The sequence below is a fragment of the Nerophis lumbriciformis genome, linkage group LG05 (assembly GCF_033978685.3).
Source record: "Nerophis lumbriciformis linkage group LG05, RoL_Nlum_v2.1, whole genome shotgun sequence".
Taxonomy (NCBI): domain Eukaryota; kingdom Metazoa; phylum Chordata; class Actinopteri; order Syngnathiformes; family Syngnathidae; genus Nerophis; species Nerophis lumbriciformis.
The window spans coordinates 19978093-19996017 of NC_084552.2; the positions used below are offsets into that span (position 1 = coordinate 19978093).

At 37.8% G+C, this 17925-nt stretch overlaps 1 protein-coding gene across 1 annotated transcript in view; it reads right to left on the reverse strand.

Annotated features, from left to right (window-relative positions):
• Positions 1-3563: 3563 nt before the first annotated feature.
• The window catches only part of dtx4a (deltex 4, E3 ubiquitin ligase a), a 36203-nt gene continuing 21841 nt past the window's right edge, over positions 3564-17925 (reverse strand). Inside the window, exons 3-8 of the mRNA XM_061961154.2 lie at positions 9686-9747; positions 9442-9603; positions 9284-9345; positions 6686-7006; positions 4600-4689; positions 3564-4228 (exon numbers count right to left, since the gene is read on the reverse strand). Coding sequence (XP_061817138.1) covers positions 3998-4228; positions 4600-4689; positions 6686-7006; positions 9284-9345; positions 9442-9603; positions 9686-9747 — 928 coding nt within the window. The 3' untranslated portion in view covers positions 3564-3997. The remainder of the gene's footprint in view (positions 4229-4599; positions 4690-6685; positions 7007-9283; positions 9346-9441; positions 9604-9685; positions 9748-17925) is intronic.

The window sequence follows — 17925 nt, forward strand, 5'->3', positions numbered from 1 at the left end:
ATCGGTCATCATCAATCAAAAAAAAATGCCCGCCAGGCCGATATCTGCACATAGACCTACTACGCGCCGGATAAAATTGCCCGCCACCCAAGTATGGGCGCACTGAAAACGCAGATTAAGACTGCCCGCCAATACTGTATGTGCGTGCTAGATAAGATTGCCTCCCATTACAATATGAAGATTAAACAATAAAACATTGCATATTAAGAGTATGAGAGCTATCCCGACCTTGTTTACTTCCCTGACCTCCTTAAAGTTTTATAATCCATCAGAAATATCTAGTCATCCATCCATTTTCTATCGATGTCACTCAAGCAACTAAAATATACCAAAAATGTCAGAAGTGTGTTTTGCATAATACCCATCAAGCCTGGTAAATGGGTTAAATGGATGTATTTCTGAATTGTGTACGGTACTATTAGACATTTTTTATAATATGTTTTTGTATCACATGCTTTAACGTTCTGTGTTGGTTTTTAAAGAATTGGACCATGAGTTGGAAAGGTTGTTTCAATTAGTACCTATATAATGCTTCTGTGCAAATGTACCTTCTGCACTGAATATGGTCATTAGTAATTGCTCAGCACCTCCCCTTATCAGCTGGTTTACCATAATTCCGTACCTCTTAATTCATGTTTTAGAAATAAACTGGGCTTGAGTTTGGGGACCCCTGACCTGATTAAGCAATTCCACTAGCGGGAATGGTACCACAGTTTGAAAAACACTGCTTCAAATTCTTCCGCCTCAGAGTAGGGTGGAACCTGGGGTGGCCTATCAGATTCTAGGGGTGGCACGTGTCACCCCAAGCCATCCCCTAGACACGCCACTGGTCTGCAGTAGAGGAGCAACATTTATATATTCTCAATATTCAGTGTTTTATTGTTCATAGATAATGTTGTAAATCCCAAATTCTGTATTTTCATGTATTCAGAGTGTCTTGAATTTTTAAACACTGGATTTTTATACAGTGAATTTTTAAACACTGAATTTTAAAACACTTAAGTTTTAAACACACACATTTTGCTAACACATTTCTTTTCAATGAAATTGTCAGCATAATTTAATGTAAAAAAATTTAGTTCACAAAATTCAAATGCAAAAAGTTAAGTTTACATAAATTCAGAGTAAAAAAAAAGCTTTCATAATAAAAACACAACACTTCATTCAAATTGCTTGCCCTCTTTCTTCTTAATCTTCTACACGCAATAATTCTGTTGAGAAAATGTTGACTTTGATTGCACAAAATCCTAGCAATTGCCACAAAATGCGCCAGTACCAAGACCGACTAGAATTGGAGCCATTATTACGTCCCCAAACATTGCATTATGAGTGACGTCGTGTCTGTATGTGGGTTAGACAAATATACATCCCATTTTTTTTTTTGCAACGTGAACGACCACATAAAAAATGCCAAAAAAATCTGAATTGGACATCCTACCCTGCAGTGTGAACGTAGCCATAAAGACATTTAAAACACTATGCGCAGAGAAAGGTATGAGTACTTTGAAGAATAATCTGAGAGAACAACGTTGGGACAATGTGTACAGTGGAGATGATGTAGATGATGCATATGGCAATTTTTGAAATACTTTGTTGGGCCGTGAGTGCCCCGTAGAGGGCTGCTAAAAATATCTGTTTCTCAGCTGTGGTCCGTATAGGCCGCAATGGTACTTAGTCGTAATACATTTTTTCACCACTTGTGGCAGTAATGACAATATCAAACAGAAGAAGTCTGAAGCTAAGTCAATGATTACGTTTACGCTGCAGGCCAAAGTGGCCCAAATCAATTTTTTTCTAAATCTGATTGATTTTCAGCTGACTGTTTACACTGCAAGTAAAATGTGATCTTTATAAGACTCCAGGGTAAACGAGCACAGTCCCCAATGTGGCCCCAACTCACATGCAGGCGCAGTTCGATAAAGTGAAAACAAAAGTAAGAAATGCTAAAGTACTTGAACGTATATTTTCCAGCCTTTTGCAGACCCCATGAAATGAAGTGGCAGGCCAAATCTGGCCCCTGGGCCTTGAGTTTGAAACATGTGCTCCAGAATGAGAGAGTCAATGCAGTTGCCACGTGGGTGAGCGGGCTCATGCACTGGCCGCTGGTGCTTCTGTGAAAAGTGAGGTGAAGTGTTTTAATTGGATTACCGTACTCAGGCTGTGACAGCGAGGGAGAAGCGGTTGTGTAGGTCTGCGTGGAGAAGTCTGATTTTACTTAGGACCAGGACGTGCTGGATACGCGGCACTGGAAGGCAATACGTTTATCGGGACCAGACCGCTATCTGGCCCCCACATCATCATCTTCAATACACTCCAATTCCACTTCTCCTGCTTGGCTTGGCTCAGCCGGAACAGAACAGAACGCGCCGCACGGTTGCCGTTGTTGTGTCCCCAAGGTACGGAGACAGGAGAAGGCATGCAGGAAAAATTAGGTTTAATACTCACAAACGAAATATTAGTGCAGCAGGGAAGTGCACAGGAAGCCCAAACACTTGAGAGAACGCATGAGTAAAACAAGGCAGTTCAGCATACATGATATGTTTATAGGAGGGAGTTGACGGCACAGAACCACAAGGGATAAACATTGCTCCATGTATTTATTATATATATTAAAAATGTATATAAATATATAATAAAAAATATGAATATAAACTAAACAAGAGAATGGAGTGTGACTAATCCAAAAGGGGTGTGTGGTGTGAGACTATGTGTGGGAATTACTTGTTGAGTGTTTAACCCTGAGTGTTGAGTGAGGAAGCAGACAAGTCCAAAGGGGCTAGGCAGAAGAAGGTCCGTGAGACAAGCGGGAGGTCCATGGGGCTGAGAGAGGCGTCAAGAGGTCCGTGTCCAAAGCGGGGGTCGAGGATTGAGGGAGGCAGTCCAAAGTCCAAAGGGGGAGTCGAGGCACACAGCTCGATCACAGAAGACACGGGAAGCACTAGGGGAAGACACAAGGGAGATCAAACACGGGAACTGGGACGACACGGACAGAGATCAAGTATGTGGGAAGGAAGCCAGACACGGGATGCTTACTACATAACAGATGGTTATGTTCTCGCGTCGGATAGCAGGTTGAGCCGGTGAATGATTGTAGCTGCCGGCTGCCGCAGGGCAAACACGCGCCTGGCTGTGCCGACCGTGGACGTGTCCCGAGGCGCGCTCCCAGAGGCGCAACCAGCAGAGTGCAAAGACGAATGCGCCCTGGCCGTGACATTACAGCAAACAACAGTTAAAATTATCCAACCCAGACTAGGAAGCATGGCCGGCATATCAAGCCCTTTGATCACTATTAAGAAGCAGGTGCACTCAATCAGTGCTCCATACTGACTGGTGAGGCAGGGAAGAGCACAGGAAGTGGGAAAAAACAAGAAAGAAAGAACACTGAGACCAATTAAACTCAAAGACACAGAAAAATAATACACAAAGTCCGACCTGTCCAGGCAGGCCTCATGACATATACTGCTGATTCATTCATGCATTTGTTTGTTTGTGTTACAGACTGAGCACAAGAAGTCAACAAATGTGTTAGAAATGGATAAAAACGGAAAAGAACAAACACCAAATATTATAAAAAAACGAATGTTTAATGCAAATGTGCCCACATAGATAACACATACATACAGTACAAAAGAAATGCCTCTACAAAAACAGTCCATATGGAACTGAAGGCAAACTGATTGGCAAAAACAATAATAATAATGGGGAAAAAAAGCTACATTTATTACAGATTAGTTTGTAAAAATGTTACTGGGTTAAATGCAAATAGATTAAAAATAATAAACAATATTAGCACATCATATTGTAAGATTAAGGATTTTACAGCACATTTAAAAAATAAATTAATGTAGTTACCCATAAATGACACTGGAAGGCAGCAAACATCCATGCTTATCCATGATCGCGGCCATTGTGTTTACATTCTAGTCTCACAGTAGGAATCATGGAATGACTTTTAGAGAAAAAACAAGAATTCCAGACACATGCAGTCCTGTTTTCTTCATTCTCTGGGAAGACATTCTTCCTCAGTGATGCCCTGAGCCTTCAGCTCCTCCAGGACATTGTCCAGGTGCCCAGGATCCGGGTATCCGTGTCCTGTCAGGTTGGAGCCAAACTCCGTCTTGTGGTGCACCTCGTTCCAAATGACCGTGTCCGACTCGCCCGTGGTGCTGGACGTTCCCACAGAGAATATGAGACGACGGTCCCACGCCACCAGAAGCAGCCTCAGCACCTTGAAGTACAACATTTTTGTTTCATTTCATCATTCATTTGCAATTATTTTGATGTATTAATCGAATTGTGTTTGTATTGACTTTAATTAATTAACTTCCATCCATCCATTTTTCTACCGCTTTATCCCTATCGGGTACACGGGGGCTGGAGCCTATCCCAGCTCATTCCCACCCTGGACAAGTGTCCACCTCATCGCAGGGCCAACACAGACAACATTCACACTCACATTCACACACCATAGCCAATACAACAATATAATGAATACACTATCATTATTATTAACATCAAAACTACAAAATAAAGCAAAGCAAGGCAATGTTACGAAGCAAATACTATTTTACTAAATGTTTTTCCCGTTTTGGAAAGTACCTTTCGGCCTTTGTCGCTGTCTGGGAGGTAGCAGTGTCTGGGGAACCCGCGGGCGGTGAAGGGTTTGCCTGGGTTTGGGTGTTCCAGACCCTGGAAAAAACAAAAGTTTCATTATCGTAAGCTAGCAGAACCAATTTGTATGAAAATGCAATTATTTTGACAAAGAATTTAATGGTCTGAATTGGACCAAAAGATATGAACAGTTAAAGGGTTTGGAAAACACAGTGTGTTTTTTGGCTTTTAGGAGGTACAAACGATAAAGTCAAAACATGTTTACATGACTCCATAGGGAATGAAAACCCACAATCTCAACTCAAAAGCTCAAACAACAATGACCTGTTGTTTTTTTTTTATGTAATATTATTGTATTCAGTTCAGCAATATTCTTGGGATATCTGGTGTGAATTGCCTTCTTGAGGTCATGCCACATCATCTCAATCGGATTGAGGTCAGGAATCTGACTGGGCCACTCCAGAATGTGTATTTTCTTTTATATCAGCCATTCTGTTGTTGATTTACTTTTATGCTTTGAGTCGCTGTCCTGTTGCAACCATCCTCTGTTGAGCTTAAGTTGGCGGACATATGGTCCTCATTTTTCCTGTAAAATATCTTGATACAATTGGGAATTATTTTTTACGTTGATTATAGCAATCCGTCCAGGCCCTCAGACAGCAAAGACGTCCCAAACCATGATGCCACCTCCACCACATTTCACAGTTGGGATGAAGTTTTGATGTTGGTTTGCTATGCCTTTTTTTATCTATACTTTCTTCCAAACACAATTTTGGTTTAATTGTTCCACAGAATAATTTTTGCCACTAGTGCTGTGGAAGATTTAGGTGCTCTTTAGCTAACTCCAAACGTGCTGCAATGTTTTTCTCTGACAGCGGTGGCTTCCTCCTTGGTGTCCCCTCATGAACCATTCTTGTTTAATGTTTTCCCTATTGTTGATTGGTCAACAAAAGTGTTAGCATGTGCATTTTTGGAAATCTTAAATTGACACTCTAGGATTGCGGCCATCTTTACAGGACGACCACGCCAGCTTCTCCATGTGTGGACAATCAGTCTTACCATATACACATTCACCAGGCTTTTAGAGATACTTGTGTAACCCTTTCCAGCTTCATGTAAGTCAGCAATTCTTGATGGTAGGTTTTCAGAGAGCGCTTTTGTGCAGTTTCTTCAAAATAGCCACCCTTTGCCCTGATTACTGCTTTGCACACTCATTCTCTTGATGAGTGGTGAGAGGTAGTCACCTGAAATGGTTTTCACTTCACAGGTGTGCTTGAAGCTCATTGAGAGAATGCTAAGAGTGTGCAAAGCAGTAATCAGAGCATTCTGAAGAAACTAGAATATAAAACATGTTTTCAGTTATTTCACCTTTTTTTTTAAAACACAGAGGCTATTTCATCCCTATTTGCCCAGGTCTGGTCTATAAAGTGAATGCCGAAAGTGTTATTCAAGGATGAAATAGTCTGTATGCAAAGTATCATAACGACACACTTTTCTCTTAGTAGCACTCATTGAACGATTAATCGAAGAAACAGAATATAAATCAAAGCTTTTTTCTAATCTAATTAATCGTTAAGTGTTACATCCAACACACATAATCAGAGACAAAAATATGTTTTTAAAGATTTCCTTCACAAAGTTTTTAATTTGCACTGTTAGCACTGGTGACTTAGTTATTTACACAACTACTGTTGTAATGATTGTGAAATTTATTCTAGGAACAATATGCCTGATATGCAAATGTTTATGAGAAATTAAGTCATTTGGCTACTAAACGCTGCTACCACAGCACTGCCATCATTTTTTTACAAGTGTAACGCTGTAATTTTCTGTTATGTTATGTTGATCGTTGTCAATCTGATAGTCTTGTGGGTTGCAATGAAAGCGTTGCTCAAAGGTAACAGACATTCTTAGCGCTGCACAAAAAGTGGTAGTGTCTTTCTCAATTGTCCACGTTATGTTTGTGTGTATATTTTGCATTTCAGAGACATTGTGGTGCTCAAATATGAGGTTGGTTTTTAATCTTTTTACTATAATGCTTTGTTTGATACAAGCAAAATAGGTGGCACTGTACCTGAATACCAGGCGGAATGTTGTAAATAATTCGTATGGTTTTGCAGTCGGGGTGTCCAGGTAGCGAGTGCGGTATGATGTGGTACTCCATCTTGCCGGGGGGCTGGTTTCCAGTCTTGACGCCGTAGATGGTCTTACAGGTGGGACACTGCAGGCTTCCATCTTTGTTGCCGTTGTTGTACATCGCCACCAGGCATTGCAGGTGGTACTGGTGGCCACACTGGGCCAAGCGCCCCACCGACTCTGCCCTGGAGATGCCGCCCACCCCAGGACCTTTGTAGCCCGACGGACCGGCCAGGACCTCCATGCAAATGGTGCAGTCCTGAAGTTGACATAAAATTAAGAAAATAAAATAAAAACATTTTCTGATAAACAATATTAAAAGGAAACTCTACTTTTTGGGGGATTTTGCCTATCATTCATAATCCTTATGCGAGGCAGGAAGACATATGTTTTTCCTTTTTTTTTACTGGATTCTAACTCATAAATAAACGCTAGCAAAAGTCAGAAAACAATGGGGCCAGTAGAAGTCGCTCTATTCCGCCTAAAAAGCGCTCTGAAAAAACCTATAAAAAAAACTCAAAAAACCTCCATCAGTGTTTTGTAAGTGTATATGTCATATATTAAGATGCATCACAACATTCTTTATTTCCTTCAACAACAACAACACTACTAATAACCACAGACTTCATGAGAGCCAACAATGACTACTTTGGGACAAATGATCAAGAAACTTAAATTTTTGAGCCTGAATATTCAGAAGATGAGCTACAGGTTTTAGAAGCTGAGTGATAAGCAGATCCAGGAAGTAGCAGTGCTAAACAAGCAGTACAAACTACAAACATAATAAACTAATCTCTTACTGTACAATGTCTGCTCTCACTGGGATGCCGACTGATGGGGTGTTTTTATCTTCCCGATTAGATGAAGAATTATTCATTATCATGCATGGGGAAAAAAGGTGATGCAAACAAGCGTCTTTTTGTGTCTTTCTTGCCATCTCCGGGTCTAAGTTGGATGCCAAAGTTGACCAACTTTGCGGTTTATGGCCACAACCTTTTACTATAAAAGTGAGAGGCATGATTATGTTCTAGACTTTCACCAACTCAGAGGCGATGCAGCAGCTCACTGGCTCAGTATGTCAATAGCTGTATAAGCTGCTTAAAGTAGATCCTTGGCCTTAGCACTTTTAATAACAATATCACTAATATTTGGTTAATATTCAAGTCATCTAAATGGAGTATTGTTGGCGGTTTGTTGGATGTTTTTTGGAGTTCTTTATGGGCGCAATAGTGTACTCCCATGAGCTTCATTGTTAGCCACCTTGTACAAATTCGAAAGCATTAAAAAAATATATATATATATTGTTATTGTCTTACATAGGGATTGTGAATGATAGGAAAAATTCCCCCAAAAATGCAGTTTTCGTTAAAGATATTTTCCGTAAAAAGTTTGGAAATGTACAAATCAAATTTCTAAACGTTTTCTTTTTTTGCTTTCTAGAATTGTAATTAATGTATATATATAAATACCTTTATTTAATTGTATACACACACATATACACATGAACATATATACATACATATGTATAAACATATATACATACTGTACATACATATATATATATATATATAAATGTATATACATACATATATAAACACACACATATACCGGTACATACATATATAAACACACACATATATATATATATATATATATATATATATATATATATATATATATATATATATATATATATATATATATATATATATATATATATGTATGTGTGGGGAAAAAAATCACAAGACTAATTCATCTCTACAGGCCTGTTTCATGGGGGGGGTACCCTCAATCGTCAGAAATCTCCTGACGATTGAGGGTACCCCCCCCCATGAAACAGGCCTGTAGAGATGAAATAGTCTTGTGATTTTTTTCCCCACACATACATATATTGCGCTCTACTACGGTATCGAGCACTATTTTTTGGATAACCTTATTAAGACATATATATATATATATATATATATATATATATATAGAATATTTTGGAAAAACACAAAATTAAGACATATATAGTTTCATATGGGACGGCGTGGCGCAGGGGAAGAATGGCCGTGCGTGACCCGAGGGTCCCTGGTTCAATCCCCACCTAGTACCAACCTCGTCATGTCCATTGTGTCCTGAGCAAGACACTTCACCCTTGCTCCTGATGGGTGCTGGTTAGCGCCTTGCATGGCAGCTCCCTCCATCAGTGTGTGAATGTGTGTGTGAATGGGTAAATGTGGAAGTAGTGTCAAAGCGCTTTGAGTACCTTGAAGGTAGAAAAGCGCTATACAAGTACAACCCATTTATCATTTATATATAGAGCATAAAATATCAAGTATTACATTTTCTAGTATTTTATTGACTTGAAAAAATAAGTAAAATGTAATTTAATCTAAAAAAGAATGTCTGAAATTCGAACAATATTATTCGCTCCAGTACTTTCTGAAACTTAGAATTTTTTTAGAAATAAATACATAATTAAATATTGAATAATTAAAAAAATATATAACTATAATAAATACATATTTAATAATTGCATGAGGATTGTTACCTCCTCTGGGGGGTTACGGACTTTCTGAAGGTACCTCTTCACCACCTCCTCAGGGGTCCTCCCTATTATTAGAGGGAAAAAAACATTAGCATTGACATGATAAAAATGTTGTTGTTTTTTTTTTTAAATGTTCTTACATCATTATTTTTTATTATTACCTTTCCGGGCTTGCTTCTTAGTTGTTTTGCGACAGCATTGTCCCAAACCGGGCACGGGTTTGATCTCACTTTTGCTGACGGGCGGTGGATGAAGCACCAGCTTGGGGGGGCGGGTCAAGCAGACAGGAAGTCCTGCGGCGCTCATTAGGATGCCAGTAATACCTACACAACAGAATAATTTTGTATTACTCCTGTTTAATACGCTGTTATAAAATACCTAATAATATAGATATACTACATTTACCTGCCAGGGCAGGGTGCACGGGACTGGAACCATTGAGATTCTTCACTGGAACCGTAGGCACCCTACAAAACAAATAATTGTTTCAGGCACGTGGCTGAGTCTTAAAGTAACCAAATCCAATAAGGATGAGACGTGCACAGGTGGCAGTAGCATCTGTCACGTTCAACCCAAGTCAGAAGGTTAGAGGAGCTTTATTGTAGCATATGGACAGAAAGGTTCCGATGCAAAACACGTGCTCGAAACATAAGGGTGTGCTGACAAAATAATTGTACACGTGGAAGCCATTCATTAAGACCGTTAATATGAGGTGTAACACAATGTGGTTTGCAAAAGTTTGATTTGAGCAAAAACAGGAATGTTTTGTTGATTTTACATGTTTTACTTTGCTGTTTTACAGCAACACAAGGACATATTGGCACAACAATTACAGCTAAGACCGTCAGTGTGAGATGAGACACAATGTGGTACTCCTCAAGATCTTTAATAAACGTATGACTCAATGTGCTTGATTTCAGAATGTTCTCAATCGTTCTAATTTTCACTGTTTTCGTCATCCTTTGACTGTACAGTATATTGACTAAATACAAATATGGGAAATTCCCATTCTCAAGACCTTTACTATCATTAATGTTGTTTGTTTTAATTAGATTTGTTTTGGAATATCTTAACTGACTCAAAGAACAAGATAAGTCTGGACACTAAAGTTTGTCTATAACAGGCCTGGGCAATTATTTTGATTTGGGGGGCCAAATTTAGAGACAAAAAATGTGTCTGGGGGCCGGTATATTTATTTTTAGGAACACTGATACAAAACCTCACAATAATGTCTGATTGAATGCTAAAAACGTTATGACAGACCACCTTAAAAAACGTTGTGGAATTTAGAATTTTTTTACTGAACGTGACACCCAGAATGTACATGAAAATAAAAAATGTGGGATTTACAATATTAACTATGAACGATAAAACAATGAATATTGACAACATATGAACGTCACACATTTATGAACGTCGACATTTTACAATCAAGTGAAACGCAACAAGAATGCAACACACACTGACACCCGCATTTCAGGCTGGTCGCTCTGGTAACACTGTGGAAACGCTCCCCACCCACACTGCTTGATGCCTCGTCTGAGCTGCTGCGATGTAGATTCAATGGTAAATGGGTTGTACTTGTATAGCGCTTTTCTGCCTTTTTTTTTTTTTTTAAGGAACTCAATGCGCTTTGACACTATTTCTACATTCACCCATTCATTCACACACTGATGGCGGGAGCTGCCATGCAAGGCACTAACCAGGACCTATCAGGAGCAAGGGTGAAGTGTCTTGCTCAAGGACACAATGGACGTGACTAGAATGGTAGAAGGTGGGGATTGAACCAGTAACCCTCAGATTGCTGGCACAGCCACTCTCCCAACTTCGCCACGCCGTCCCGATTACCATAGTAACTAGTATATCATGCAAAAGCGCAGATTCCAACCATTATACTTTGTATAATTCAAAACTTACGGTAATTAGAAAAAAATCACTGCACATCATAATGGCAGCTACAGTTTCCGTCTTAAAGATCTAAAACAATTGTTTGGGAATGTCCGGCGGGCCAGATTGAAAAGCTTAACTAATTTGCACAGGTCTGGTCCATAATGTGAATGCCAAAAGTGTTATTTCAGGAGAAAATAGTCTGTATGGAAAGTATCATAACAACACATTATAGCAACGCTACGAGGTAACGGAATCAAAAACAAAAGGTAGATTACCTTATATCAAATAAGCAAATAATGCATTCACACTCATGTGATTTTATAACAGAAAATGCTAATTGTTAAGCAAACAACACACTACGATAACATTACTTATTTTTAACAGATTTAATGAATGAAATTAAATTCATTGATTATGGTTATGGAACAGTGAGGTTCACACTGATTTTATACTGCAATAAAATATACTAATTGCCGTAACGTCGCAGTGTGCATCAAAAGTATCTATCGTGCGTATTTTGTCCATAATGTTAATTGTTTTGACAGCCCGTGCCAACATTACTTTTTCTTCAAGAATATAACAATGGAAACGTAGTATTCAAGTGGAGAAGTTTAACCTGAACATTTATCTTCTCTTTTTCGGACAAGAACAGCAATAATACGTCAATGAATCACCACAGATAAACATCTCCTTATGATGCACTGTCCTGACATTCCAACACAACACCGTCCTGCAAACTGGGAGAATTTGTGGCACATTTTGGGGAAAACCAAACCATTGCACAAAAGAAGCCGACATACAGCAAATCATACACCGTCCATGTTTGTTTTTCACAATGTTCTCTAAGTTTCTACACATTTGTGTCAATAAATGTGTGCTGTACTTACAGTCGACCACTTTTGATGACAGTCATCGCCGCAAACTAGATATTCCAGCAATTCCTCGTTTGGCTCCTCTGATTCAGTTTTTAACAGCAGTGTGACTGGATGGCCTTTCTCTCTACCTTTTATAGGCCTAATCCACCTGGTTCCCATCTGTTGATTTAACTCTTGTAGGGCTCGGGATTAGCCAGCCGGCCGTAAGGTTGACACAATGACATACAGAAGTAGACCAAATCCTCTTGAATTATTATTATTAAATCATTATAACAATTGGTGCAATAAATTCCTTTCATCGACAACAGAGAAAGTTATTGTTATAATTGTTAGTTTTTATTATTATTCATATTTAAATGCATTACTTTTAAAAAATTGTTTTAATTAAATAATGTATTTTAAATGTAATAATGTACTTTCCTAAAATATATCCAGAAACCTACATTAATAATAAATGGCAAAACATATTTTTTCAAGAACATACACACCTCCTAATATTTATATTTTCCGTAACAATTTTTTAATAATTATGGGCCTGCTGCATTGCAAGCAGCCCATATGATTATTGCTCATACTTCACAGTTTATTCTTTTTATAGTTCCGCTCGTTTCTCTTACGTCTAATACGAGACAAACCCCCACATATGTATCGTCGGAAAGGTCTCGTTCGTGCCGACGAGGGTACTTTAAGGTGGGAACATTTCGTGTTACCATGGTGACGCTATTCCGAAAACTAATCGCTACGGGCCCATTGAATAGGTACGCAACTGCATTAGCACACCAGCTAATGGCGGATATCTTCAGCAGAACGCACCAACCTGCAAGATTACCTCCTCTTGTAGCTCAGCCATACTTTCACGTAGCTCAGTGCTTAACGTCTCATTTTGTTCACACATTTGTCTACTTTAACCCTGTCTAAAATGTGTTTGACGTCCAATGTTTGGCCATACACCTGAGAGTCATATAACTTGATACATGAAGCTTGTTAACTGTTAGCATGCAAACGTTAGCATGTTAGCAAGCTCACTTAAACATGGCAACGTTTCTAGCTAATATTAATTTTTTTTCTCTATTTCCGCAGCCATACACCTTACAGTCATATAACTAGTTATTTGAAACATGCTAACATTAGCACACCAGCTAAATGTTAGCATTTTCATGTGAGCATGCTAGCATTTTAGGCTAGCGTAGCTCAATTTGTACAGTTACACCAGGGCACAGATAGCAGACCCATCAAATTTTTTGCGGGAATTTTCTAGTTAAGCATACAATCGTACGTGATGTACAGCATTTTTTTTAAAACAAAATTTCAAGACTTAAAAAAATGTTTGTTTAAACTCAACATGGATACTAAACTAAACAAGATTCTACTGTGCCTCTAATCAGGATTATTTTCAACAATTCTTACCCAAAATGTGGGAAAATGTTTTATATAAATCTAATCCATTATTATTATTATTACTAAAAAAAAATAGTGGCGCTCTCTTGGAAAAATACGCTTCTTCATCTTTGCTGTTTTAGGTTTGAATAGTTATGACAAATCAGGATGGTCTTAGTCTTACTGGTGCAAAAGTGCGGAAAAATAAAGACCGTGTCCACAGTTTTGAGTATTAAGTTGGGCTGCAACTCAAATCAAGTAATTCGAGTAGAAAGCAGCTTTTGGATTTGCCTGGGGGAGCCTTTTGGCCATGACCATGATTGCACCGGAGACCAACTGCAGGCTCTCTGTCACCGTGTGGAGAGACCGGAGGAGATCCTGACGAAGAGACGGGGCTGCGGAGCTGGCGTTGAGCGTCGGGATGGACGAGCTTCACGAGCTTCAATGAGCACGTATCAAAAACTCCGGTCTCTCTGGACGGCTTTGCGCTCATCCGTGCGGACTGGACAAAGGCTGGGGGTTGACGGGCTCTCTTGGTTGCTTTGTTGGTTCTGTTCCTGTCTCTGGCTGTGCTGACCCCCTCACCCAAGCAGACGATAACATGGAGCATGGCAGAGACCACCACAGTGTACAGTATGTGGGTGTTAGAATGATGTTTTTGCTTTGTTGTTTGTCTATGTATAACACAATCGTATGTGCACAATATGTAATATTTATAGCTATTTTTGGGTTTTTTTGCTCTGTTTTACTTTTGTAGCTGTATGTAGAAATGACGCCGCTGAAGTGTCAGCTGGTTTCATCAGCTCTGTTCTTTAATGTCTTTTATGCCCTTTGATGTTTCCCTTTTGTTTTCTTGTGTTTTTACATCATTTTGTGGACTTTTTTTTATCTGCACTGCAACCACATAATATCCACATTTCCTACAAAATATCCCCTTTTTAATCTTTTCGTACCTAAACATTTCTCCTGTTGGTGGCAATGCACATGTGTACGGACACAAAAAAAGAAAGCCAATCCAAGCCAACCTTGCATTTGGACCACGCAAGTGTTTTACAAAGTTGAACTTCTAATTGTGGAAAATATAGACCTTTGTTTATCAAATCTGTTCTGTTAAACCACTAATGATAACATACACTAACCTTGTTATATTTTCGGTTTGAAAAATGTAACAAAGAGCACCTTTCATATCCTATCAAATTCGATCAACCTTGTTATTTTCCCAATTTTTATCAAAGCACACATGTCAGAAGTGCAATCTCAATGTTAATGATGTGCAATCATTTATGGGGGGAAAAAAACGACAGTTATAACAAGCAGAAAAATTGCTGTTTATTTAAACTATTTCTCCTAAAATACACATTGAGGCTACAAAGTCAGATTACTTGATTAATCGAACAAACTAATCAATAGATTATTCGATTACTAAAATAATCGATACCGGCAGCCCTAGTATTAGGTTAGTTTAATATACGTAGTCCCTAAATTAACACGTATTAATTCAGTATACATAGTCCCATATGTAAAAATACGTATTAATCTAACTTTATAGCCTCAATGTGTATTTTAGGGGAAATAGTTGAAATAAACAGCATTTTTTCTGCTAACTATAACTGTTGTTTTTTCCCCCATAAATTATTGCACATCATCAACGTTGAAATTGCACTTTTGACATGTGTGCTTTAATAAGAATTGGAAAAAACAATGTGGTTTGAATTTCATACATTTTCAATAATTACTCATTAATTAATAAATATTATATATATATATATATATATATATATATATATATATATATATACACATATACAGACATACATACACACATTATATATACATACATACATACATACATACATACATACATACATACATACATACATATATATATATATATATATACAGTATATATATATATATATATATATATATATATACCGGTATATATATATATATATACATTCTTCTCTTCATAGTTAGCCATTTTAAGATATGATAGTTGTAATGATACATGAGTCATATATGCTGCTGTGCCTCAAATATGGGTTGGATTTATTTATTTTTACTCAAAAACTTGAAAACTATGCTTCTTCTTCGCATTTTGCAGTACTACGATGCATAAGACTTGACTGTCTTCAAAGACTTTAAAATATCTTCATCTCCTCCTCTTTTTATAAAAGACCACATTTTGACAATATGTATTGTGAACATATATTGTATCTCTATTTATGCATGTACATGCATTCATAGTTTTACATCATTTACTTCCCATTTTCTCAATTTTCTTACTCAAGTTACTGTTGTGATCTTTATCCATTGTACCAATATGAACTAAGCAATACACTTAAAATACAGAAGAACATAAATTACCAACAGCTGTCCTTTTCAAAAACAGATGTATTATGATGTGGATGTTTGTTGTATATTATATGTGTTGCATTTGTCTGTGCTGTGATCATTGTGATTTTTCGAGGAAGTTACTTTACAAGAGTCTTCTAAACCTTTCCTGCACATACATTTTTTTTTACATTGTATATCACTTGTTTTGTTTGTGTCTGTGTCCAAGTAAAGAAAAACAAATCCATAGCCATGACAGTGCGTGATATGCTGCTACATATCCCGAATATTAACATTGCACTGCTGCAAAGTCATTGCTAAACACGTAGGCGACTGTAAAGGCAGCATTATCTGGCAGATGGCTTCTAGGATGAAAAATTCAACTCTAGAAAGGTCACAGATTAGCGCTGACAAGAGGTGCCCACCTGTTGCTGCCCTTTCACTTCGCAACCCCTTCGCAACCCACTTCCCAACAAACTGAAAAATACATGTTTAGTATGTGGGGTTTTTTTTTGCTTTTGAAACAAAATCAGAATTTAAGATCTAAGAATGTGTCCAAATGCTTTACCTGCTGTGCTTTTTCCATTTCCAGTTGCAGATGGATGCCTTTTCTAATTTTAGCAGATTAACCGTAATCCAAGAGAAACGTGATCTAGCTTGTGTTTGTAATCGTCACCCGCACGCGTTTAAGCCCTTTTTGTCTTGTCACGTACGCCTAAAGCTAAAGCTTAAGGCTATAACCCTTACATAGCCTAGTTTGTTAGTAAACAAACCAATGTCAGTCACAGGTAATTAGATTGGACTGTGCCGGAACCGGAAGCAATAATTACATCATTTTAGTCTTTGTGTAAAGAGTGGACTGAACCATTTGTGAAACTGATTTAATCCCCTCTGCAGGTTTTTACTTATTTTGATAAACTTTATTGATCCACAAGGGCAATTGTTCCACAAAGTAGCTCATTTTCAAAGGATGGAAAGGATAATGCAGGTATTAAGTAGACTAAAAATGTAGCATAGCAGCAATATAAAATATAATATTTACATATTATATATACAGTATCTAATATATACTAATATATTATATTATTATTATTTTATGTATTATATTTGTATAATTATTACTATAAGGACTGTCGAAGTTAATGCGTTAATAATAACTTCCTTTAAAAGGGGAACTGCACTTTTTGGGGAATTTTGTATATGGTTTATAATCACTTAAAAATGATTTAAAAAACGCTTGGTAAATGCGGCTAATGAGAGTCACCGTTGTAGCCTTCAAAGCCCTCGAAAACAACTTTAAAACCCTCCATTAACATTTTGTATACACACTGAATGTATATTTATAATGTAGTAACAGACACATTCTTAACAATATGTAATATGTTTTATATACACACTGCAAGTATATATATAATATAGTAACAGACAACGTTCATAACAAAATGTTATATGTGTTATATGCACACTGCAAGTATATGTATAATGTAGTAACATACACCTTCATAAATATATGCAATATGTAAAATATTTACTGTATTTTGATCATTTTAATCACTGTTTTTTTTCAGCGATTTGATTTGCATTTCCATAGCAGAGCACTTCTGACTTCTGGCAACAAATGTGTGTTTCTACTTCTGGAAACAAAGGTGAGTGTTTCTAATCATGGCAGATTAGGCAACAGACAACAAAGACGACTATTTTTTGGACAAGTGAGCATTCACAACCTTATTCCTTTTGAAGATGAATATACGAAGGATGAACTGCTGCTTCTCGAAGCGAGCACAAAAGAAGAGTGAGACATCGGAGCAGACTGAAACCGAGAGAGTGAGGTGAATGTAAATCGAAGCTGCAAAATGTGGAATGTGAAGCCAAGCTATTTCAACATAAATGGAGTGCTCACCCAAATAAACCAGCTAGACCATCGAGTGAGTCACACTTTATATTGAACATGATACATTCAGCACATCATGCGTGTATCATGCCAGACAGCATACACTGTTTGTCTAGCTGTGTACAAACAAAACATGAAGTGTGAGATACTTTACAGATACTGTAATACGATTGTTCATGTTTTTCAGTCAGTACCGATTGGCGTGCTATCGCATTGTGGTGTGCAATACAAACTCAAACGCTTTTTGTGTTGTCGTAGACGCTAGCTTGTTTCTCGCC